General features: G+C 36.1%; 1 protein-coding gene across 3 annotated transcripts in view; it reads right to left on the minus strand.

Annotated features, from left to right (window-relative positions):
- arg (arginase) overlaps window positions 1–27,137 on the minus strand; it is a 273,733-nt gene that overhangs the window by 129,757 nt on the left and 116,839 nt on the right. For all 3 annotated transcript variants that reach the window (XM_090395245.1, XM_090395244.1, XM_090395243.1), the window contains one exon: window positions 18,386–18,442. In XM_090395245.1, coding sequence (XP_090251371.1) covers window positions 18,386–18,442 — 57 coding nt within the window. The remainder of the gene's footprint in view (window positions 1–18,385; window positions 18,443–27,137) is intronic.

The following is a 27,137-nucleotide window of genomic DNA, read 5'->3' on the forward strand; positions in this document are numbered from 1 at the left end:
CGCCGATAGTTCGTCGGCATGAAACTCTTAGATCGTAGTTTTCGATCTTAGCGTTTCGCATACTGGCTGTAAAATAATAAGGGATTTTTATCCCCTTAATTTAATTAACCTTGTCAGAAAAAAATTGCTGTTTGGCTTTTCGTCTTAGTTATAATATAATATATGTGCACACCTTTCTGGCATTCGTACAGTGAAGGTATGCAAGTTCTTTTCACTTAAACTTTGATATCATCCAGGTCTAGCTACTCACTGATGAGACCTCAAAAAAAAAAGGTTGAAACTGGTCTGGGTAGTGACCTCTCCTCATAATGTAAAGCAATATTACATCTCCTAGGAGCTGTGTGTTTTTACATTATGAGAAAATATCAAGGATAGTGAGGGAGCTTGTGCTCCACATTTACTTCGAGTTGCCTTGGTGTGGTACTACCAGGTGGTCACTTATGCTTGGATTCGCTGATAGTTCGTCGGCATGAAACTCTTAGATCGTAGTTTTCGATCTTAGAGTTTCGCATACTGGCTGTAAAATTATAAGGGATTTTTATCCCCTTAATTTAAATAATAAATATTGCAGTTTCTTACGAAGTTACACTTAAGCAATTTACAAATTCGACTTACGTAAAATTCAAGTTACGTAAAGGTTTACAGAATGCATTACTTATGTAACTCGGGGGGTTACTGTATTATTAAATTAAACACTCAGAAAATTGTAGTGAATTTTAATCTGAATGTTTAATTTAATAATAAAATTGTGCAAAAGCTCGAAAATGGCAAAACACATACACTGTTCAACATCTTGACAACGTATTCTTGCAGCTCTTTTTTCTATTCAGCAAAAAGAGAGATACAAAAATGAAGATTTGTTGTTCCTTTCTGAATAGCTAAAAACAAATCTAACTATAATACATAAATAAATAAATATGCAAAATGTTATAATTGTTAATTTCCTGATATGTACCCTTAAGGGGGGTGTTCAGGCTACTATGACAGCACTACATGATTAAGTTTGCATTATTATTAATCTCCTATCCACAATTTTCCACCAAATTAGTCTACTACTTGTCAGCAATTCCATATTGTCATATCTAACATTTTGTGCTTTTGAGGCATTTCTGACTGAATCAATCTACCTATATTGTCTGACTAAATCCATCCACTGGGTCTTCCTGTTATCTTGGCATCAAACATCTGTTTTGCTAACCTTTCATCACCCATTTTATTTAAATAACCATACCACCTTAGATTAGTTCTGCTTACACATTCTTGAATTGACAATGTCAATTTCCTTTCTAATTATCTTCACATTTTTAATATGATTGTGAAACTGATACCATCTGTTCACTCGCTTAATTTTTCTCAGAACTCTCATATCTGTCGTTTCTAGTCTTTGACCAAGTGCTTTCTTCTAACCCAACTCTCAGATCCATAACTTACCTTATCCAGGTATTTGTCTTCCTATCTCTTAATGTTATTTTTAGCATAACTCTCTCCATGCAATGTTGTGTTGTTCTCAGATTTTTGTTAGGGCTTCTGTTCAAGTCCACATTTCTCCCCCATACATTAGGACAGGAAGTATGCACTGGTCGTAAAGCTTTCCTTTTTAGACTCATAGAGATGTCATTTCTGAATATGTCTCTCATTTTCCTATAAGCCATCCATCCAAGGTGAATTCTTTGGTCCATCTCTTTTCTTTGGCAATCCTCAAAGGTTAACAATATACATATGAGGTCATTTGTTCTATTTCATGGTTTTCAACTTTGACAGTTCTTTGGTTTATGTATTTGTTCATCATTATTTTTGTTTTTTCTCTATTTGTTTTTAATCCGATTACTCTGGAGACTTCATTTAGCTGATTTAGCCTTTCTTCCAGATCTTCAAGATTATCTGCTATTAGGACAACATGATCTGCAAATTTCAGATGATGCAGCCTTTCTCTATTTATGTTTATTTCTTTTGTTTCCCAATCAAGGCATCAAAAGACTTCTTCTAATGCAGCTGTAAATAGTTTGGGAGATACAGTATCATCACCTTGCTGGATGGGTTTATTTTTATTTTTATTTTTTTGTACTAGAAACTTTTCACTGTTTTTATAGAATTTAATTACAGTGCATTGTAAATATGTCTTAGTGTTTCAATATAAGATTTTTCAGTTCCCTGGGTTTCAAGAGCTTTTAGTGTTGCAGATGTTTTAACTGAATCAAATGCTTTTTCGTAGTTTATATAAGCCAGACATAAGGGTTAAGTGTTATTATTATTATTATTCCTGATACCTCCAAGGAGTCCGAAGACTCATCGCGGGAGGACATCTTCAACTGTCTCTACACCTTACCTCTACTACGAATCAACGCCATCTACCGCCCACCTCCAACACCACCACAACTAGTAATTTTTGTCTGTAAATTGCGTGTGTTCTGAAGGGCCGATTTGTATGTATGCGGGATGAAAAACCCGAGTTTCTGGGAGAAAAAACCCTGCTACCTCCGTATGAGATCGGCTAACTCACCATCGATTGAAATCGACCAGATAAAGTTATGGTTATTCAAAGCAAACGATTAATAAGTTACTTTTCAATCCACCACCTCCTTGTCATACCGAAGATACAAATAATGAAAAAAAAGCCACATTTCCCTACCATATATCATCTCTGTAATCCCAAAACTGGCCAAAATTTTTAAGAAATACACCATCCGAACTTCATTCACTGCTCTTCTGAAACTCTGTTCCTTGTTAAGCAGGCCCAAACAAAGACATGACAACCTTAAATATTCCAGTGTTTACCAAATTTGGTGCAACTGCGATAAACCGTATTTTGGCCAGACAGAAAAATCCATCGAATTACATCTTGAAGAACATAAAAGAGACGTCCCATACGGCAGAACAAGAGCTAGTGATCTGTCGAACCATGTTCTGAATTCTGCCAACACTAATGAGGAAAACCTTGTTCATCCAATTTTCTGGGACAAATCTGAAAATATTTTTCGCTGCTTGATGAACTAGAAAGAAGAATTGTGGAATCTAAAGAAATCATCCTTAATACATCTTAACAACAACCACAGTTATCTCTCAGACTGCCATTGTGCTGCCTTCCAACATTGTCGTTCATGAGATTCTGAACACATGTGCATACCCACCAATGAGGAGTTACAGTGAACAGCTTCAAAGTTCATACACTAATGCTTTAATATTTAGACTTTTTACATTAACGCTTTGATGTTTAGACCTTTTTATTCTTTCACAATTTTTTGAAAGAATAAAGTCTTGAAGAAGTCTTCTTGAAGATGAAACTAGTCATGCTGAATTAAAACAGTATTTTTTACTTTTTATCTCTCGGCTTTCAGTCATTTAATCTTTTTTAAAAAAAAATATATATATATATACACACGTAGCATATATGTATATAGATTGTGTGTGCACACACACACACAATCTACCAATAATTGTCCAGACACTCCTATTATTTGAAGTTATGGAACATTCCAGGTTTGTCAATAACATAAAAACCTGTGGACAGATAACAGGAAGTAGTATTTCATTGTAGCAGTTGAATACAAATGGTATGGCAATACCGACACAAACTCAGTGACTTCAATGTGACAACCCATGTGCCATCATGGGCTGTCACATCAGTGGGCTGTCTATACATGTCATTGCTGCTCAACTGGAGCATCCAAAATCAACGGTTGGCAATGTGATCAACAAATGGAGACATTCTAGCATCAATAGTGCAGAAAAACACCAAGGATAGCCACTAACAGGAGGGTTCAAAATGGGTGGCACAAAAAAACTGCCTACAAATGGCACAGATCATCCGTGATGAGTTCCAAAGTACCGGTAACATAACACCATCATGAGCACTAATGCTGTACAAAAAGAACTTCATTTATTACTGGATTTCCATGGAAGAGTAGCACACACTAGTCGAACACAACAACAACGATGAGCAAGGCAGCTCGTCTGACCTGGTGCAAAGAGAGTGTGAACTGGACAACTCACCAGTGGAAAACTCTGGAGTGATGATCAAGGTTCACCTGTTTCCAGTCTGATGGCAGGGTGGAGGCAGCCTGGTGAACACTTGTTACCATAGTGTGTTGTACCCAAAGTAAAGTTTGGTGGTGGAGGAGTAATGGTATGGGTGCATTCAGCCAATTTGGAGTGGGACCACTGGTCATTGTCCATGGTTCCATGAAGGCAGCTCAGTACCTTGATATTCTGGATAATCAGGTGCTGCCTACACTGTGATGTTTTTATAGAATGGACCGGTGTTACTATCAAGATAACAATGCCTCATGCCACAAAGCTGCAGCTGTTATAGAATGTTATATAAAGAGATGGGTATTAAATGACTGCCCTGTTCTGTGCAGAGTCCTGACTTCAACCTCCCACTGAAACACCTGTGGGAAGAATTGAGCAGCACATCCTCAATCTGTCGATGAATCAGTGCTGCTTTGATGGAGGAATGGAGACAAATTCCACCTGATGTCTGCGAAACATTGAAAGCCTCTCTCAAAGGATGCAGGAGAGGTGATCAAAGCCAAAGGTGGACATACCTGATATTAAGGTGTGTGTGTGTGTTATTTCACCTTCTTATTTTCCCTTTACTTTCGATACTTTCATGATGTGAACTTCATTCTTTATTCTATTTTATTTATTTTATTTTATTAATAGAGAAACAACACAGAATAGTTCAGCAGAATGCAACACTATTCTCCATAATCTAATGCAATTAGTACAAATGACTTCAAAAGTTGCAATGCAGCCTGCAGTTGCGTTTATGATCCCAGATTTAGATCTTGGCTTTTCTCTAGATGTCTCTTCCATTTCTGCTTCAACTATTTTTACTAACCTTTACCTTCCAATTCTGTTTGAGAGATATGATTTAGTCAATTTTTACTCTCTTTTTTTGTTTTGTTTTTTTTACCTTTCACATATATGTAGTGGATTCAAATCCTACTGTGGCATAAACATTTGTGAATGCCTTTAAAGGTAAATATTTCTCCTTACTGAGTGTGAAACACAAATTGCACAACAGAGGCTTGAAAAAGTATACTTTTTTTTTTTTCTCAAGAGCAGATTTGCAAATTACCTAATACTCAAGCTTGCCTACAATACAAATGTGCCATGGATAAGCTGAGGTTGACAAGATTTCAAAGCACAACTTTCTAAATAGTGTAAGTAGAGCTAATCACTTAGAATAGCACCACTTACATTATTTTTCAATACCAGTAATACCTAGCTCCTTTTCAATATCTTCATTTATAACGTGGTTCAGGTGCAGCTGTCATTTATTCACTCCTCTAATTTTCTTCAGAGTGTTCTGAAGAAAATTTGGAGAGTAAAAATCTGTTCTTAAATCTAATATCTGATCTTCAATCAACAGTTCCACAAACTAAAATTGATATCTAAACTAATTTCTCTCTTATTTCATATTAATTTATATAACTAGATCCCTATCACACTAGATTTGCTAAATTTATTACTCTCTCATCATCATCATCATCAAATTCCTGCCATGTACCCTCAAGGTGTGTACAGTATATGATAGTACTACATGAAAAAAATTACATTATTACTAACTTCCTATCTACAATTTTACTCCAAATCAGTCTGTGACTTGTCAAGACTACAACATTATCAGATTTTATATTTCTATCGTCTAAGGCACTTTGTACCGTATCAATCCACCTATATCTTGGTCTTCCTCTGGGTCGTTTTCCTGCCAACCTGGCAGAGAACACTTGTTTTGCTAATCTTTCTTCACCCATTCTGTTTAAGTGACCATAGCACCTGAGATTAGCTCTGCTAACGCATTCCTGGATGCTGACAATGTCAAGTTCTTTCCTAATATCCTTGTTTTTAATATGATATTGCCATCGATGCCATCTGTTCACGCATCTAATCTTTCTCAGGACTATCATATCTGCGTTCTCTAGTCTTTGGCCAAGTGTTTTATTTTACTTCTGACCCAGCTCTCAGATCCATAAGTTAAAACTGGTTTGAACACTGTCTTGAATACAGCTAACTTAGTGTTCCGACTAATTTCTCTCTTATTCCATATGAATTTATTCAATTGACTTCCCACCATACCAGCTTTGCTGAATCTGTTATATATTTCTATATTTAATTTACCATCTTCACTAAAAATTGTCCCTAAGTAGCTGAAATGTTTTACATGTTCCACAGGTTCTCCATTCACAACACAGTTGACATTTTCAATGATTCTGCCTATTTTCATTGTCTTTGTCTTTTTATTGCTGACCTTCATACCATATCTATTACAACAGCTATTCAATTCAGTCAGAGAATCTTGCAGACCTGTAACGGATTTATTTAGAAGTATAACATCATCTGCATAAAGCAAAGAGCTGACATTAACATCTCCAATTTTGATATCATGTTTAATACCACTTTCCTTCATAATGTGATCCATATAAATAATGAATAACAGAGGGGATAATGTACATCCTTGTCTCACACCAGATTTAACATTAAACCATCTTCCTGTACTTCCTTCAATTCTAACTGCTGACTAACAACTCAAATAAAGACTAAGCATTGCTTGATATAATGCCCCATTTACACCATATAACTGTAGCATATTCAACAGCTTCTCTCTTGGCACCTTGTCATATGCCTTTTCCAAATCGACAAAACTTAAATACAGATTTTTCTTATATTCCCATGCTTTCTCGACTATTTGTCGTAAAGTGAAGATCTGATCCTGACAGCCTCTATTTCGCCTGAATCCAGCTTGTTCTTCACCAAGCTTTTCTTCCACAATTCTTCACAACCGTTTCTCAGGTATACTTGCATAGATCTTGCCAGGAACACTCAGTAGGGAAATACCTCTGTAATTCTCACATTCAGTTTTATATCCCTTTTTATATATCGGTACTATGAGAGCTCTGCTTCAATCATCAGGAATTCGTCCCTCTGTCCAGGCTTTCTTAACTATGCAGTGCAGCCACTATAAGACTCTTATACCACCATACTTCAGCATTTCTGGTCGAATATCATCTACCCCTGCTGCCTTTCCACATTTCAAGCCTTTGATGGCTTTTTTCTACTTCAAGTATGGATATGTATTCCTGACTGCATGCCTGGTCAGTGTTTTTTAACACTCTGCTGTCATCACTGCTTGTTTCATTTAGCAATTTTTCAGAGTAATTACTCCATACTTCAAGGATATCTTTTTCTCCCATTTTTCATGTCACCTTTATCATCTCTAACTCCTTTTACAGCAGTCTTTCCTCCATTCCTATGCTTCTTCAACAACCTCCAGAATATTTTGCCACCACCTTGATATTCATTTTCTATATTCTTGCCAATGTCCTCCCATGACTTTTGTTTAGCTAGTTTTACACAGTGTTTAGCATTCTTGCATTTGTCTCTGTATTCTCTAAGAGCACAAGCTGACTTATTTGCCAGGAACTTTTGATATGCTTTCTTCTTTTCCTTCACTGCCTCTTTAACTTCCTGTGTCCACCATGGAGTTCTAATTTTTCTATCCTTGCAGACAACTTCACCACATGCCTCTCTAGCTGAATCAATCAGGGCTTTCTTCAAGGCTACCCACTGAATCTCCAAGGTTTGATATCTGTTCTCAAACTCTTTCATTTTTTCTTCAATTATTTTTGTGTATTTTAGTCTACAGTTCACATCTGAGAGCTGCTCAACTTTTATTCACTTTAAAACGTTCTTATATGTTATTCTTTTCAATATGAAATTCAATTTTATCCCGCTCAAGACTAAATAGTGATCACTTCCAATTTCAAATCCTCTGTACACTCTGGTGTCCTGCACCAGGGAGAAAACATCACTATCAACAATAACATAGTCAATGAGTCTTTTCTTATTCCTTGCCTCTTCTCTCCATGTGAATTTGTGCACATTTTTATGTTGGAACATGGTGTTAGTAATAACCAGTCCATGTCCTGAGCAGAAATCCAACAGATATTTGCCATTATTATTAGCTTTGCTCTTTTCTCCAAATTTTCTCAAAATATTTTTGTATATCTCACAATCATTTCCTACTCTGCTATTTAGATCCCCCAACAAGGACCAACTTTTCCTTTTTCATTGTGTCAGTTGCTTTCTCTTAAACATCAAAAAATTCCTCCACTTCTACCTTAGTAGAACCTTCTGTGGGACCATAGGCACAAATAAGTCTCATTGTCCAGTTCCCCATTCTCATATTTGCCCACATTACTCTACTTGAGACTGACTGCCATTCAAGAAGATTAGCCTTGTATTTTGTTTTGAATACTATGGCTACTCCTTCTTTTCCTTGATTGTCATTGCCTGAATATAACATTTTGTATTTATTGCTCAGAAAGATCTCACCAGTTTTTATCTTTTTTGTTTCAGTCACCCCTATTATGTCGATCTGGTACTTATCTAATTCCTCAGCTTGCTCCATTTCTTTGCCATTCAGGCTTCTTATGTTGATAGTACCGATCTTTAACTCTGGTGATGTTGAGTTGGGGTGTGTTTTCAGATTTGTTCCAGTAGCTGACTTTTCGCTTCTTGCACTTGTTACTCTCTTTATTTCTATATTTAATATATTCATTAAAAATTATTAAATGGCTGGAACACTTTATTTATTTTTTAGTATCACCACTTAAATGGAGCGAATGTATTCCATGCTACTGCCTATATCTACAATTTTAGTGTTTTTATTGCTGATTTTCATACCAAATTTGTCACAGCAGTTACTCACTTTTTCTCCTGAAATGAAGTATCATAGAAGTTATTCAGTTCAGGTTTCTCATGGTCCTGATGATTTGCAGTGGAATACATTTGTACATAGAAAAAAAAAAAAAGATAACCTGAATAATAGGGGTTCCTCTCTCTCTCTCTCTCTCTCTCTCACACATATTTCCTCCAGTCATTTTCTCAGAGATGCATTGTTTCTGCAGTATAGGCATTTCATGGATGTTGTACAAGAGAACTGTCACTGCCATTCCAACACTTTCCTCTAATTATGTAAGAACACGAGCAGCCAGTGGTCAATATCCATACAGAGTTTAACTTCAAACATGTCAAACCAACTTCTAATCTTGTTCAATCATTCCATTTACCTCTTTTGTTTGGAATAGTCTTCCATATACCGTTAGTCTCAATGAACAACCCCCAAAAGAAACTAGTTAATGGATTCCTTCTTTTTTTCTTCACCACTTTCCCATATACCACACTATTGTGTTTTAGTCTTGTGATCTCTAATAGATGGAGTCAATATAAAAAAAAAAAGAAATAAAAATTAGGAGTATAACAGTGCAACATCTATATCCTAATTCATGCTCACGTGCAAGCTCACACTTTACTGTCTAAGCATTCGAAACCAAAATCCTACGGAATAGGTTGGTAACATCTATATAAAGTAAAAAAAAAAAGTTTACATTCTCTGTTTCTAATATCAAGTTTACTATCAGTTTCCTTTGTAATGCGATCCATACACATGATGAATAACTGCAGACAGCATGCAACTTTGCCTTGTACCAAACAAGCACATCTTCGTATACATCATTCAATTCAATGACTTAAAACTTGAGATTAATTAAATATCAATGCTAGATAACTGGGAGGAGATCTCCACAATATTTAATCCTCACCTTCTCATGGTACACTCCATCTTCTACCTGTACACTAAACAAGTGAGAAATTCTGCAATCTGAAGTTTGACATACCGAAATGCATACTGTATTGGCTTAAACCAAAATATGATAGTATAAAATGATACATCATCTGTTTGAGGACAATGATCGGTTAAACATCCCTACCAAGACCACGAATCAGAATAAACAGTGAAAAGTCAGCTAATGAACACAAATTCAGTCTCAGTGGAATTCTCAAGATAAGCACCATCAAAAATAAGAAGTATCAATGGAAGTGGAAATGGCAGAATTAGATAACTACCACATCAACAGAATTCTTCTAAATAACTACAAGATGTTATATTCGAGCAGTAATGATCAGGAAAAGAATGGACTGCTATAGTATTCAACACTAAACAGTGACCAAGTAGGCCATATTTTGCCTAACTTGTTCAGTTTTTATAATAAGGTTATGGTCGAGTTAGACAAGGGTACCTGATACTTCCTGGCTTTGCTAAGGTTTCAATCATGATATAGCATGGAAGATGGCTGCATAAATTGGAGAATATGGGATTAGATTATAAAATATTAACATGGATAAGAGGATGTTTGATTGACTGACATATCAGAAAATATAAGGAGGATTGAGCCTGCAAGATTTAAAGTGACCATTGGTGTATCACGGGGATCAGTCCTTGGTCCATTGTTATTCAATCTTTATGTTAATAACATTGGAAAGGATGTGACAGAGATATACAGCTATTTGCTAATGATGCAAAGATAGGCAGGGAAATCTGAAATGTGAATGACATGCAGTACTTGCAGAATTGTTTGAATAAGTTTAGGTTGGAATTGTGGGCATGTGCAATGGGTTGTCAATTCAGTGTGAAAAACTCCATGATCTATGGCCTTTTCAGTTTCTTACAGCATAATCTTGCTAATATAATTGCCACTGCATATCTAATTAGAAATTATATTGACAAGATTATGTTGTAAGAAACTGAAGGGGCCAGAGATCTTGGGGTTTTAGTAAAGAGGAAGTTGAAGTTGAACCATACAGCAAAGACTCTGAATGCATATCAGAGGATAACTGCAGTGCTGAAAACAAACATCAGCATGTAAGGAAAAGGAAGCCATTTAACCTCTTTACAAGGTCCTGATCTGGACTATTGTGAGCAGATCTGTTCTCCGGGTTTCTAAGCTATGCAAATACCTTGGAAAGGGCGAAAAGGAAAGTGTTAAAGATAATATTGGGACTATGGGATGTATATTATGAGGAAAGATTGAGAATTTGTGGACTGCAGACATTAGCTATCAGGAGAAATTATCATACAGGATCCTTACTTCTGATGATCATAAAGGACATCAGTAGATGAAATTTATTTCAGATAGAAGTTGAAAGTGTATGCAATAAAGATAGGGGATGAGAGCTAGATTCTTCTCTGATAGAGTGGTGCATGACTGTAATGGATTGCCTTTGGAGGTAGTGTGAAAGAATTCAAGAAGTATAGCAGTTTATGCAGGTGACATGTGACCTTTCCTCAATAAGTCTCTGACTCCCCAGAGATCTCTCTTATAATGTGAAAGAAGGAACTCGAGGTCAAAGAGTGTTGGATTTGCTCATAGCGTCAGAAGGGATCTCTGTCAAGAATATAGCTATTTTACCACCAACTGGTAACAGTGATCATGCTTTCATTCTTGGGAAGTATCTACTTGTATTGAAGCTCAGATTAAAACAGACTACATGCTGAACTACAAAGCTGGAAATTATGATCGACTTAGAAGAATACTATCTTTGGTCCCATGTATCAGTTACTGAATGGAAAAAATGTCAGCAACGCATGGGAATCTTTGAAAAAGTGCTTGAATGAGGCGGTATCTGAATGTATCCTTAGTGTTCGAAGTGTAAATAGGTTGGGTGTGAAATGGATGTGCAGCCTTATTAAGCTAGAAATCCACAAGAAGAAGGTAATGTGGAAAGAGTATCGTGAGAAGAAGAGTGAGAGGAGTTATGAAATATATAAAGCTCAGGCCAGAAAAGTAATGAGTATTGTGAGTAAAGCTAAAATGGAGTATGAAAAGAAAGAAATTGGCCACGCAAGCTAAAGGCAATTCAAAAGAATTTTATCGTTATGCTGGAAGCAAAAGAAAGAATGAATGTGGAACAATAACTTTATTGAATGCAGATGGTACACGAGTGTTAGAAGCTAAGGAGATTGTTCAGTTAATGAGTGCTTACTTTGCTAAGATATATCAACCAGGTGTATGTAGCATGGTGCTACTGCTAAGTTGGATGAAGAGTTAGAGGTTCATGAAAATGAGGTTGAAGACCTCTTGCATTCCGTAGATAATAATTTGTCAATAGGGACAGATGGAATATCAGCCCGTTTATTAAAGGAATGTTCAGCTGAATTGGCTAGGCCTTTCACACATTTGTATAACTTGAGTCTCAGCTCAGGAATGATACCACAGGAATGGAAGGAATGTAATATAGTTCCAATGCACAAGGGTGGTGCAAAAACTGATGTGTCCAACTACTGATTATTAGTATTTCTGGTGTGGTAGTGAAGATTTTAGAGAAGTCAGTAAGAACTCGCAAGCAGAAATGGGTAGACAAACAAGCCATACTCTGCAAGGAGCAGTATGGGTTTACTAAAAGTCATGGTTTAGCAATTTGCTCATATTTTATAACAATGTTACGACCGAGTTAGGTAAAGGGAATGGATAGACAATGATAGTGTTGGATTTTTCTAAGGCATTTGATAGGATACCACATGATAGGCTGTTGCATAAACTGGAGAATATGGGATTGGAACATAAGCTATTGACTTGGATCAAGGGATGGTTAACAGACAGATATCAAAAAGTGGTATACAGTGGGTATGAATCTGCCAGATTTAAGGTAACCAGTGGTGTACCTCAGGGTTCAGTCCTTGGGCCATTATTGTTCGATCTATACATTAATGACTTCAAGCAGGATCTATCATCAGATTTGCAATTGTTTGCTGATGATGCGAAGATAGGCAGGGCAATCAGCGATGCTACTGATATTCAGCAATTACAAAATGATTTTAATAGACTGGAAATCTGGCCAAACAAAAATGGCTGTCAGTTTAATGTTAGTAAGTGTAAAGTTATGCACTTTGGCGTGATTAGAGATCCAGCAGCATATTATATTAGCGGGGTTATGCTACAAGAAACTCGAGAGGCAAGGGATCTTGGTGTATTGGTGGATAAGAATTTAAAGTTCAAAAGTCACATAGAAAAAGTTGTAAATACAACTCTGATGATAATTTCTATGCTGAAGCAAACCTTGACATGTAAGGATAAGGAAGTAATTTTGCCTCTTTATAAGGCTTTGATAAGACCACATTTGGATTACTGTGCTCAGATTTGGTCTCCCGGGTTCCAAGGGAATGAAGAAGATGTGGAAAGGATGTAAAGAAGAGTTACAAAGATTATATCCGGATTATAGGATTTAGATTATGAGGACAGATTGCGAGTAGGTGGATTACAGACTCTGGTTAACAGGAGAAAGAGGGGGTGATATGATAGAGGTCTATAAACTTTTGAATGGGTGTTATAGCATTTCAAATGATGAAATTTTTCGTTATATGGAAGGTGGGAGAGAACGTGGGGGGGGGGGGCATCCATGGAAGTTAAGGTTGTTCTCAGTCAAGAAAGGGGTAAGAACTAGGTTTTTCTCTCAGAGAGCAGTGAGTGAGTGGAATAATTTGCCCTTTGGGGTAGTGAGTGCATCTAGTGTAAATGAATTTAAGGGAAGGTATGATAGCTGGGTTGGGTAACTTACAGCCTCCCTTGATGAGTCCTTGACTCCCTGGAGGTCTCAAATAATTGTATTGATTTGATTGATTTCTAAAATATTTACACATATACAATGATCATATTAAGTGACATTCTAACTTATGTTTACAAAATTCAGCACTAAGTGCTGCATATATGATTAATTTTCTACACTGGATTTCAATTAAAAATTTCAATTTTTGCCTCTATATTATGTATTTACAACACATGTTCTTCGAATATTAACAATGAAGATTGTACAGAATTTTCTGTATAATGAATGACTAATATAATGATGTTAATAATAATAATTTTTTTTTTTTCACACTGAGAAGATTTATCATACATAGTATTTACGTATATATACATGAGATATTTTCTGTACATTACAAAAATTCAATACAATATGCAGATTTTTTTTTTTTTTTTTTTTTTAAGTTTGAGAAAGAGTGATTATACATACAAATTTCTGCATTTGCTTATAAGGATTACTTGTAGATGAGTGAGGCCAGTTAATCCCACCTACTTCGAAGCTTGGGTTAGCTTTTATGAAGAGAGTGGGATTTAGCCTTCACTATTTGTGTTGTTGCTACTGTTTATGTATGGAATGTAGGCATTGGATGCTAGTGATTTGTGATGTGTATATTAGTGTTAATGGTTTCTTAACTTTGTTGGTATATTTTCCAGAGTTCGTTTTTTAATGTTCTGTAGTTATCTACGTGTTTTAACTTTCTTGGTAGGTTGTTGAGTTGCGTGGGTATCTGATGTGATCTCACAAAAGAATTGTATGTATTGTTGAAGGGTGTGGGGATGTAGAGAGTTGTTGTAGGTCATGTTATACGATATGTGTCTCTGTTGTTTCGATAGGTGATGTTGAAGTAATTCCTTGTTAATGTCATGTAGTGTTTCAGGATTTTAATGCTCAGAATTCTGTGTATCGCCATGTGCTTGTTGGATATTGGTTGTTGCATGTAAGGTGTCCAGATCACTGTTGACACGATTTTCCTGTGTAGTGTTTCTAATTTTGTTAGGTGGCTGTTTGATGTATTTGCATAGACTGTTATTCCGTATCTGAGTAGGGATTCGCAAATACCATGATGTAGAAGTTTTTTTATGTTGGGTGAAATAATGTCTTTAACTTGGAAGAGTTTTGATGCGATGATCCAGAGTTTGGTGTGTAGGTATTCTATATGTTTTGTCTATTTAAGGTGGGAATCTATATAGAGACCGAGGTATTTTGCTTGTGTTACAGATTTGATTTTGGAACATTGGCAGGTATTTTTGTTGTTAATGCAGCAGTATGTGTGACAATGTATCGATAGTGATGCAGGGCGTATGATTCTTAGGTTGTGTAATATCAACATCTGTGTTTTGGTGCCTTGATTAGAATTGCGTTTTGGCGGAAGTATGTTGTGATTTCATTTAGGTCTTGTTGTGCTTTGCAGAGAGCTGTGTTAATGTCTGTGTGGATTGCTAGTAGTGCCGTGTCGTCTGCGTATTGAAATATTTGACTTCTTATGGATATGTTATGAACATCGTTAATGTATATGCTGAATAGAGTGGGTGATAATATGGCACCTTGAGGTACACCGTGTTTTACTTGTATACTCCAACTGTGACATGTACCGATTTTTGTTACTTGTGTTCTGTTTGAGAGGTAGTTCTTGAACCATGTATGCAGTGTTCCTCTTATACCTATTGAATATAGTTTGGTGAGTAGTATGTCATGTTCAAGTGTGTCAAATGCTTTGGTTAGGTCCAGCAGTATAAGGATGGCGTACTTGTTTTTGTCGAGAGCTTTGTTTATTGTGTCGGCGATGTCTTCTAATAAAGTAATGGTGCTTTTTGTTTTCTGAAAGCCGTATTGGTTTTGTGAGATGATGTTGTACTTCTGTAAATAGTTCTGTAGTCTGGTGTGTGTTATTTTGTCTAGAATTTTTGAGATGACTGGTAGTGTAGCTATTGGTCTGTAGTTCTGAGTATCGTTTCTTTTGCCGAGTTTGTATATTGGCGTAATTACTGCAGTTTTTAGTTGTTGTGGAATAATGCCTGTGTCGAATATTATGTTCACGAGTTTCAAAAGTATTGGATTTATTTGTTCAAAGTGTGTTATAAGGTCTGCGAGTCTTATTTTGTCTATTCCTGGAGTGGTCTTTGGTTTTAGTTTTAGTAGTGCTTCTTTAAGTTCCTGTTTTGTTATGGGTGGAAAATGCATCGTTTGTTGTTGACTTTGTGTCGGTAGCTTTTTGTTGATCGTTGGTAGTTTGTCTTTTTTGAGTTGTGTGATGTTGTTTGTGAAAGCATGGTTGAATGAGTCTGCTAGTTCCTCTTGGTTTGTGTCCTGAACGAAGCTTTTTGCAATAAAATCTTGTGTTGAAGTTTTCTTTTTTCGGGTTACTAATTCATTGAGTGTAGCCCATGTTTGCTTGATGTTGTCGTTATATTTCATTAATTTTTGGAAGTAGTAGCGTCTTTTTACCTACAAATTTTTGTTGTTAGTTTATTTCTTGTGTTTTTGTATAAGGTTTGTAAATGTGTGTTACTGGGTGACTTTTTAAGTTTTTTCCATAGATTTTCTTTTTCAGTAATAGTATTTAGTATGTCGTCATTTATCCATGGATTGTTGTCTGTTTGTCGCCTCTTTGTGTAGGTTTTGTTGCTTTTTTGTATATTTCTGTGAACTTTAGTTGAAAATTCTCGTATAATGTTACAGGATCGTTTGTTTTAAGTAGGGAATTCCAGTCTGTATTTTTTACTTGGTTATTGACAATGCTCTTTAGTATGATCGATTTTTGTCGACTTTTGTGGTGGTGGGAGGGGGGTAAGAAACGTAATAAAACGAAGTTGAGACAAAGTAGTGATCGGCAATTTTTACGTTAATTACTGATGATATATATGTATGGATGGAAGCCCGTATGTTGATATGATCAATGCATGATTGTGTTAGTGAGTTATTGAGTATTTCTTCTCTTGTTGGGGAGTTAATGGTAGGGTTTATGTTGTACTGACTTAGTATATCAAGATATGTGTTAGTGGTTGAAGAAGCGTGGTCAAGAGTATTTATGTTAATATCTCCTATTAGGATGAGCCTGTGTGTTGTACGCGGTTTGATGCCGCTTAACCATGTTTCTAACTCGTGAAGAAAACTGAGTGGATTATTATCTGGGGGTCTGTATATTGTGTTTATCGTGTATTTGATACTACTGTGGCTATTTGTTAGTTCCAAAATTAGTGTTTCTGCATGTTCGAAGTGAGTTTGTTTTTCTGTCACATTGTATTTTTCTTTGATAAATGCCATAATGCCACCTCCTCTTTTGTTTGGTCTGCATAAGTTGTAGGTTTGATAATTATTTATGTTGTATGCGTAAATTTCTGTGTAGTTTACTGCAACTTCAGTCAGTATTAGCGCATCTATGTTTATCATGGTATAATTGAGCTGTGTTATCAATGTAAGCCAGTGTTTTTTTATACTTCTTATGTTTGTGTGTATGATTGTGAAGTTGGTGTTGGTGGAAATGTTGTCTGACCATTTCTTCAGAGTCAAAGACTTTGAAGTTTACGTTGTCTCACTGGATATGTTCGCCTATGTTTGAGATCTCCATTATATAGTTTTTAAATGAGTTGTAATCTTATTCTTAAGGATGTAAAGAGTTAGTGTTTTATATTGGTAGGCTGTGTAAGTCGGATTCACTTGTAATTATGTATACTCGAGTGTTTTCAGTCTTTCTCAAAAATATCTGGGAATTCTTTGTCCACAGGAACTTGTAGTTTTTCTCTGTTTTTGTCTTCCTTGCTTGGTATAGAAGATTTTTGAAGTATGGAGTCCAGTGTTCCATTATATAGATTGGTGTTGGGTGTTTCTTATCAGTTAGGATCGTTGTTGTCGGCCTTGTTTTCTTGCTTGCTGTAAGAATGGAGTCTCTCAGATTTCTGTTGGTAAAACGAGCGATGATTGGTGGTGGTCTCTCTTTATTTTTTGTGGGCCTCGGTTGATATAGGCGATATTTGTGGTTGCGATCTGAATTCCAATTTTGCTGCCGATCGGTTGCATTATGTTGCTTAAGTCTTCTGTATTTTCTTTCGTTATTCCTTCAATTTGAAGTTCTTTTTTTCTTTCTTTTTGTAGCATGTGTTCCATTTGACACTTGAATGTGTTTACTTCTTTCCGCAATTCTTGATTTTCATGTTGGAGTGTTTCTTGCGTTTCTATTGCTATAATAATAATAATAATAATAATATTTTTCACCACTGTTACTGTCATTGCTTATTACATTTAATTATTCCACACATTCAGAATATTTTCATCTTCAGTTTTTAAATGATTTTTTTTTTCATCTGATTTCATAAATGGTACTTTTCCTGTGTTTCTAAATGTTTTCAATAGCCACCAAAATACTTTGCCACTTTGTGATGCTTCTCTTCTATATTCTTCCCATGTCTTTTCTTTAGCCACTTTCACACATTCTGTAACTTTCCTACATTTTTCTACATATTATTTTAGCGCATTGGATAACTTATTTTCCAGGAAATTTCAACGCAAGTTCTTCTTTTCCAGGACCATGTTTTTTATCTTCTTGAGTCAATCAGGAGGTTTTTGTTTTTTCTACATTTGCAGTCAACTTCACTCCATGCCACTTTTTAACTAATTTTGTTTTTAATTTCATTTGGTTTGAATTAATCAACATTTTCTTTCATAATCTGCCAGTGCGTCTTCAGTTTTTGTTTTCACATTTGTTATTTGAATCTATCAGAAATTGCAGAGAAAGCAAAAAAAAAAGTATAGCATTCTGCATAATATGCTAAATATTACTTTGTTAAGATGCTTAAATTATTAAAGCTTTTCACAATGCATAACTTAATTTTTCAATACTAAATATTAATATTTAATAAAGAAATTAAATCATATATACATGATTTTGATATGATATGATACACACACACATACATACAGATTACACATATTAGATATACTTGAGGAAAAATTAAAAACTCACTTTTCTACAGCCTCAACATCTCTCAGGCCAATGTATGCAAAATTTATCTTCTTCACGCTGAAATATAATTAAAATGAATACAACTCAGTTCTGGACCCCAATGATTCATGAATAGCAATACTGAGGTAAATTTCACAACAATATGCAAATGCCTATAGTTTGCTTTTCATTTTGGTGAAATATTGTATTTTGAATATTCACTAAACATCATGCTTTCAATTCTGATTTAAATAGAGCAAACTGAGTAAATTACACAAAAGCAAGAGAAACCTTCAAAACATATGCAGATAAACTACTTCTACATCTTTAGATACACAGTTTCCTGATTGAAACATACAAAATGTCATTTACATTAAAAGTACTGGATATTAATATTCTCTTTTCTGCTACAAAATTCCAACAATGTGCAATTACCTATAACAACTCAGGAAGTCATGAAAAAATCCATGCTACAGTATAGTACAGTACTAGAAATGCTACATTACCTTTCCCATAACCAATTTTTAAGACAAGTCTTATGAAGTGAACTGAAAAAAAAAAAAAAAATATATATATATATATATATATCTGATTTTCTAGAGCAGATAATGGCAGGGCAGTGGATAGAATTCTGGCTACCAGCTAACTCACTTCTAGTTGAAAAGTCTTTATAATGGAATCTACCACTCCTATAACTTTTATACGATCATATTTGAGCATTCTGATTGAATATTATTGTTTCAAGTAATGCAGTCCTCTTGAATGTTTTCTGCTACTGTTCTGCCATCCCTGTTTCATTTAACAATCTTTCAAAGTAATTACTCAAAACATCTAGAATGTTTATTTTTCATGTCACCTTTATCATGCCAGAACAATTTTCTAACTTCCTGATATTTATCTTCTATAATTTAAAAATTTTCCCATGACGTTTGTTCAGCTATTTATACACACTAGCATGCTTTCTTATATTTTTCTCTGTATTCTCTTAGAGAACAAGCGGACTGAAAAATCAGAACTCTGCTAAGGAGTTCTGATTTTTCTATCCTTGCAGACAACTTGGCAACATGTATCTCACTCTCTCTTTCTTGCTGAACCACTGAAACTGCCAGTGAGTCTTTAAGATTTGATTCTTGCTTTTAAACTCTTTCATTTCTTCTCAAATAATATTTATACAACTGAGTCAATAGTCCACCAGTGAAAGCTGCCCCACTTTAATTCTTTATAAAACTTTCTTATATACAGGGTGTTTCCAACTTGCTGGGTACCCTAGCCAGAGCATGGGGAAGAGATTCTGACAATAAAAATATTAGTTAAAAAATGACTGATAGGGTAAATATTGCACTGTGAGCAAGAAAAAATTACATTAATGTGAATTGGATGGTATCTGAATGTGAAATGATTCAGAGTGAATGACAAATGAAGTTATTTGATAATGATGTTGATTTTGCTCAATTCATAAAATAATGTGATATAAGAACATATCACACAGCTGACATGTGCAAAAAGATGAAGATAATCAATGGAGGTGATGTTCCATATGTTCACCTTTGTGCAGGATCAATAGCTGATACCGCCATACAGCAGTGTCTACAGAGGAACACAACTGATTTGATGAAAGCTTTTGCACATGAGGTGCGATTTTGTCTTTCAAACCTGCCAGGTGATGAACTTTGCCCTGATACACCATGCATTTCGGGGAACTCCAAACCCAAAAGTCAGAAGGATTAAGGTCTGGTGAATGCTGTGACCATTTCATATAAAGTGTGCATTTGATTACTCTATCTTCTGTGAAATGTTGATGCAAAAATTGTTGAACTTTTTGTCCTACATGGTGAGGTGCTCTATCTTGCATCAACACTGTTGTGTTAGGGCATCCTCTTTGCTGCAGCTGTGGGATCACAAAACTGCTCAATATACCCTGATAACGCACAGCCATAACCATGCAAGGTCACAGTTCTGGTTTGACAGATTTTGTTGAAGACAAAAGGCGCGATAGACCCTATCCATATACTCTGACCATTATCAAATATAAGGCAACTTGTTGAAATGCATGGGTAGCCCAGATGCAGCAGTTTTGAGTGTTTATTATTCCACAACATGAAAATGCTTCATCATTCAATAGGATGTTCCAAGGCCAATCCTAATCCACCTAATCCAATTCATGCATGCCAGAAATGACAATGTACAACGTATACAATACATGAACCTTCAAGTATTCTTATTTGACTGCTCAAAAATTGCAGTTGCAACATTTTCAATCATTGTCAGAATTTCAGATTTATGCGCTTTCTGGTTGGACTGTCAAACTGCCTGTCTCTTCAAATCAACGAACCATGCATCATACTGCATTTGGTGTCATTGCGCCTTTTCACAAAGTCATTAGGCATCTCTGAAAATGCTGCTACATTACCCATCCCTATAGAAACACCAGTAAGGTACATTCGTGCTGAATAAGACCCATTGCACAAGTCGAATGACTGTAGTCAGTCTCGCTACTTAGTCCTTATGCCTTACATGGTATGCAAAATTCACTATCTTTTCTCACTCACAGCACCATATTTCCCCTATCAGTTTTTTTTTTTTTTTAAATATTTTTTTTTTTGTTATTGTCAAAATCTCTTCCCTGATCTGGTGAACCCACCAAGTTTGAGGATATTTTGTCAAATGGTTCTCTCTACAGATTGCTCTAAATAGGGGTACTTAGTTTGAAACACCTCATATTTTTCTTTTCTATATGACATTCATTTTTATCCTGCTGGAAGCTAACTGGTGATCACTTCCTATTTTACATCCTCTGTATTGTGTCCTCAGCCGGTATGAAGATATTGCTATATACAATAACACGGTCAGTAAGATTTTTCTTATTTCTTTATTTTCCATGTGAATTTGTGAACATCTTTTTTATCGGAACATGGTTTTAGTAATGACTAGCATGTCTTGAAAAGAAACTCAGCAGGCACTTAATCAAATTAAATTTGGCAAGAAATTATATTCATGTTTGATCCTTTGCCCAAGTGTAGGCAAACACATTTTGTACATGAAGTATCTTCCTGACTAGGTTACTTGTATGTAGAAGCTGTTAACTTTGCATTGGTTGCCTCACTATCCCGTAATGGAAAAACACTATGGGAAGGGCCACTTCCCAGACCAGTTTTGGCCTTTATTCAGATATTTTAGTCCTATGAGGGACACCTTCTATGGATGGCTGTTGGCTAGCCTTAGAAATGGGGCAGGAGGCCTAAAAATTAAAGTTTCCCAAATTTTGGGAAGTTTAATGCAATCATATTTATTAAGATTAGGCTTTTTTTTTTTCTTTAAGTCTGCTGAAGATTCTAAAAGAATCTTTCAAGTTTGTATTTGCTGTGATGGAGTATGGTGGGTTTCTTCTATCTGGTTCTGTGTAAGGTATCCAGGAATGGTCTCTCGATCAAATTGACCATAGTTGTGGCAGCAGATCTCTCAGTCTGACCATAATATGATAATTAGCAAGAACAAGAACTTTGTAAACACCTGGAATAGAGGGGGGGGGGAATGGATCTGTAGGAAAGCAGAGAAGGGAAGCTAGCTTCAAATGAGGTTTGAAAGCAGTGCAGAAATTATATTTCTTCAAAGTTCTGGCTATTTTTTTCTGAAATGTCTTGGATATAGGGAACAGTAATGGCATTACTGTAGTTTTTATGTTGAGAAGGTGGTGGGAGGGACAGATAATTTTTAGATTTTTTGGCACTGTACAGGAAAGTTTGGCAAATAAAGGCAAGTTTTGCAAGGAAAGCTTGGATGGAACAGAAGTTGCAGGTTCTGCTGACAATGGTTTTAATGATACCACATTGTTGAGAGTGGGGGGAGGGGAATAGTGGAAAAGTTTATGTATGCATCTACCTGCATGAGGTGGGTTTTCTGTAAACAGAGAAAGAAAGTTGAGGTGGATGAGGAAAGAGTGTGTGACGTCTGAGTCATGTTGCCAAATAGAAAATTATTGAAAAAGAAAAGAAAAAAAACAACGGCTTGCTTTCTTTAGATACTCTAATCACACATCTAGTTGGAAGAAAACCACCACGCTCCATCGCAGCAAATAAAAACTTGAAAGACACTTTTTAGCATCTACAGCAGACTTCCTGCCCAACATCAAAGGCTAGTCAACAGCAACCATAGAGGGTGTCCCTCATAGGACTTTAGTTTTTATTCTACCTCATTTCTTCCACTCATTGTTTTCTGCATGTTTTTGTCTGTTATTGCAATTTTAACATTGCATTCCTGATGAATGCAATGTTAAAACATTGCATTTTGACTGAGATCATTATTGCCAGAATATAACATCTTGTGGTTATTTAGAAAAATATCACCTTTTTTGTCTTTGTTTCAGTAACACCAATTCTGTTGACATGGCACTTTGCTAATTCTTCTGCTAGTTCCATTACTTTTATGTTGATATTCTTAGGTTGAATCTTACATTTTTTGGTGTTGAGTTTGTTTGTCTAGATGACTTTTCACCATAATTCCCTGATGAAAATAATGGGGGGGGGGGGCTGTTTAACTAGGTGAAGCTATAGGTGGTATGATATTATCTTATTGTACTATCACCATCGTTTGATTAAAGCTAATACAAAATATAATTTTGTTTTGGCAAAATTCCAAATGGCAAACTCATCCTCATTTGTTCTATATCTATTTAGATATCCACTGATGAGGTGCACCAGAAGATGATGAGAACTGGAATTAGATCAGAAGTTGGTTGGTTCCCCACATTCCTTAAAAGACCATGTGGTCTGCTTCTAGTTTTCTAGCTTTCCTATTTATGTGTGACCTCAGATTAATTTTATGCATATGAAAGTAAACATTCACATTATGCTCAAGCATTTCTGTATGTTCATGAGTACAATGTCTTTGCACTACCTGATCATGATAAAGCTTTCATGATACCACATTAGAATGACGTTTTTATTTTAGATTGGATAATATCCTTGGTATCGTGAAAGCTAATATGCTATGAAGCTATCATCATTGAATGGTCATTTTAATGTTGTCTCTAAAAAGAGGACAATCTGGTTTTAAACAGAAAGTCAGTGCTGCCATCACTGGAGGTATGCTTTTTCCCATCCATTAATGAAGAGCAATGTCACCAGTCTGCACATACTGGTACACTTCTTGACATGTTCCTTTTACAATTTAAATTTCTTTCTTTTACAATTTAAATTTAAAAACCACATGTAAAACTTTATGCTTTTTCTTTTAATTCAAGGTTAACCAAAAGAGTATTTGTGTTTTATTGAAAATCTTGCTTAGTATTTTATATAATACTGAACATTCTTTATCATCTTCATCATACTTTCAAGATTTAGCAATTATACAATATATTTCAAAAAAATAAGAGACACATAGGATACTGAACATTTTTGATGCATATATCTTTTCTCTTTCACTCTCTCCATTTCTTCTTTTCAAACAAAATGTTTGATACACATTGTGATACTCTTTTTTTTTTTTTTTTTTTAGGCAGAATGAGTGTTGGAAATGTCCTCCTTTCAGTCTGGGGATTTATCACCAAGTGATGTATATTCAATTGTAGTGGCTGCTCTTGGCATATGAAAGATTTAAAAAAATTTCTTTTATGAGTGTCAGTTGAAAATCTGTAAATATTATTATTATTATTTTATTATTATTATTATTATTTCGGGCGACTCCAGGAGTCCTTAGACTCATCGAGGGAGGCCCTAAACATCATGTTCACACAACTATGCGATTATATTCTCACAGTATTTATCATACCTTGCCTTGAACTCGTTCACCGTCATAGCACCCACAACAGACTCTGGCAGCTTATTCCACTCATTTACCACTCTAAAAGTAAAGAACCCAGCTCTAACACTCCTGCTAACCACACTCTTGCCCAGCTTCCATAGGTGTCCCCTAGTTCTCCCGCCACCAGTCCTGATCTCAAAAATAATCTTTGAATTAATCCTATAGAATCCCTTTAGCAATTTGAATGTCTCAATCATATCTCCCCTTTTCCGCCTATCAACTAGTTTCTGCAACCAACGAATCTTCAACCTGTTCTCATATGGTTCATTCCATAGACCTGTTATCATCTTAGTCACTCGCCTCTGGATCCTCTCCACCTCCTCCCCATCAAGAAGGAACCCAGGTGACCAAATCTGGGCACAGTAGTCGAGATGAGGTCTTATCAAGGCTCGGTACAGAGGTACAATAACTTGATTGTCTCTGCTCGTCAAGGTATTTTTCAACAACCAAGTGAGTTGATGAGCTGATTTAGCTACTTTTGCAATGTGCCCCCTAAACTTCATCTCCCTATCCACCAACACTCCCAAGTCCCTGGCCTCATCAATCTCTTGGAGTACAGTTCCACCAATGTGGTATATTGCTGCTAATCTTTTCACCCCAAAATGCATAACCTTAGATTTTGTCACATTAAATTAACATCCATTCTCCTTAGCCCAGAACTCCAATCTATCTAAGTCATCCTGCAAGACTTTGACATCTTCTGCATTCACTATTGCCCTACTCATGCATCATCAGCGAACAAATGAATTGTTCCACTTAGATCCTTCCCTATATCGTTAATGAACAGATTAAACAGCAATGGTCCACTAGTCACAGAACCCTGCGGCACACCACTAGTCACAGGCCGTCTTTTGGACTCTACTCCTGAATAAACTACTCTTTGATATCTCTCCATCAACCAACCACCTATCCATTTCACCAACCCTATATCCATTCCCATATGTTTCTTGGCATATGAAAGATTTAAAAAAATTTCTTTTATGAGTGTCAGTTGAAAATCTGTAAATATTATTATTATTATTTTATTATTATTATTATTATTTCGGGCGACTCCAGGAGTCGCCCGAAATAATAATAATAAACTAAAAATAATAGGGAAATAACCCTATATCCATTCCCATATGTTTACGGATTAGTATTCCATGTGGTATCCTGTCAAATGCCTTTGCCAGGTCCAGCAATATCACTGTAAACCCATTTCCCTTATCCAGTTCAGCCGTCACCTTGTTATAAAACTTGAGCAAGTTACTGAAGATTGATCTACCCTTCACAAAGCCATGCTGTCCCCTGTACAGTATCTCACTTTCATCAATCCCTTCCTGTATTTTCCCCTTGACTACTTTCTCCAAGACCTTGACAACGACTCCTGATATGCTGATCGGTCGGTAATTTGCAACCGTAGTCTTGGATCCTCCTTTATGCAGTGAAACTATTTTCCCCTCTTTCCACACCTTCGGGACTAAACCAGACCTGAGACTCAGATTAAACAACATGGTCAAGGGCACTGATAATTCCTTAGCTGCTTCACGCAAGACCCGTGCCGGTATACCATCCAATCCAACAGATGTGTTCACATTAAGGTTCTGTAATGGACTAGTCACCTCCACTTCATTCATCACTATTCCCGTATAAACTAATGGTTCCTTCATTTTTTCAATGTCACCACCTGGATGATATGCTTTTGCAAAGTGCGCACTCAGTAACTCCACTATATCGACTGATTCAGTGACCTCCTTACCATCATCATTCCTTAAAATCATTTTGCCGTGTACAGTTTTTTTCTTGCTTGCAGCATATTGAAAGAACTGTTTGGGATTCTTTTTTGCTTGCATAGCTAGTTTCCTTTCATAATCTGCTTTTGCTTTTTTTACCACACTCGTTACCTTTCTGGCCTGCACTCTATACCATTCGTGTGCCTGCAGGTCACCCCTTTCTTTAAATTCCCTCCACAGTTGTTTCTTTTTTTGCAGTTCAAGCTTAATGGTGTTATTCATCCATTTAACCCCTACTTGTTTTACTATTCGGACCCTAGGTATACAATTAGCCATAACCTCCTGTAAATGCTCCTTGACCATTTCCCATGCTCTATCGACGTCCAGCCCTTGCAGTTGTATATGCCATGGCACTGATCCAAGCAATCTCCTAAGCTTGTCATGCTTGCCAGCACGGTAATTCCACATATACCCTGTCTTAATCGAAAATTCCACACCTTTAGCCACCTCCCAGGTCAAGACTGTATGATCACTCTCACCAATAGGTGGCAACATGGTCATATTCATTACAGTCAAATTCTCCGATGCTATTACCAACTCAAGCACTCTCACACCCCTAGTATTTTCAATTACATGCTGTCTCAGATAGTTATCCCTTAATAATTGAATAATATCCTTTTCCTTCCTCACATGTGTCCTCTCCTCCTTCCAATCAATGTTACCATAGTTGAAATCCCCCATAATAATTACCCTCCTTCCACTCATTTCATCAATTTCCCTATGCATACTAACTCCACCATCTATTCCATCACCTGGTCTATAGCAGCACCCAACTGTATATTTTATTCTGCCAGTCTCAATTTCACACCAAGTAGCCTCAAATGAGCTCCTTTCACTATCCTGCGATACAACTTCAATTCTCCCACTAACTATATCATCTTCCGTCAGCCATGTTTCACTAATGCCAGTAACCTGTGGCCAGGAAGAGCCAATCAAGGCCAAAAATTCTTCCTTCTTGTTCCTAATACTCCTGGCATTAGTATACATGAAATGCAGTGATCCGTTAGTCCCACCCCTATATTGATGCGTTATTCTAAATGACCCATTCCCATTTTTTGTCCTTAGTGCTGGCTCGGGTACATTATATACATTCTTACACTCATCTGTCTCACTGATGTCTGCATATCCATTCCCCCCCCCCTCCTTGGTAGTTCTAGTTTCCCTGGTTTTGCACATCCATTTTCACTTCATTCAGCAACACT

This window comes from Typopeltis vanoorti, chromosome 7, assembly GCF_054136105.1.
Source record: "Typopeltis vanoorti isolate ZY-2024b chromosome 7, IOZ_Tvanoo_1.0, whole genome shotgun sequence".
Classification (NCBI taxonomy): Eukaryota; Metazoa; Arthropoda; class Arachnida; order Uropygi; family Thelyphonidae; genus Typopeltis; species Typopeltis vanoorti.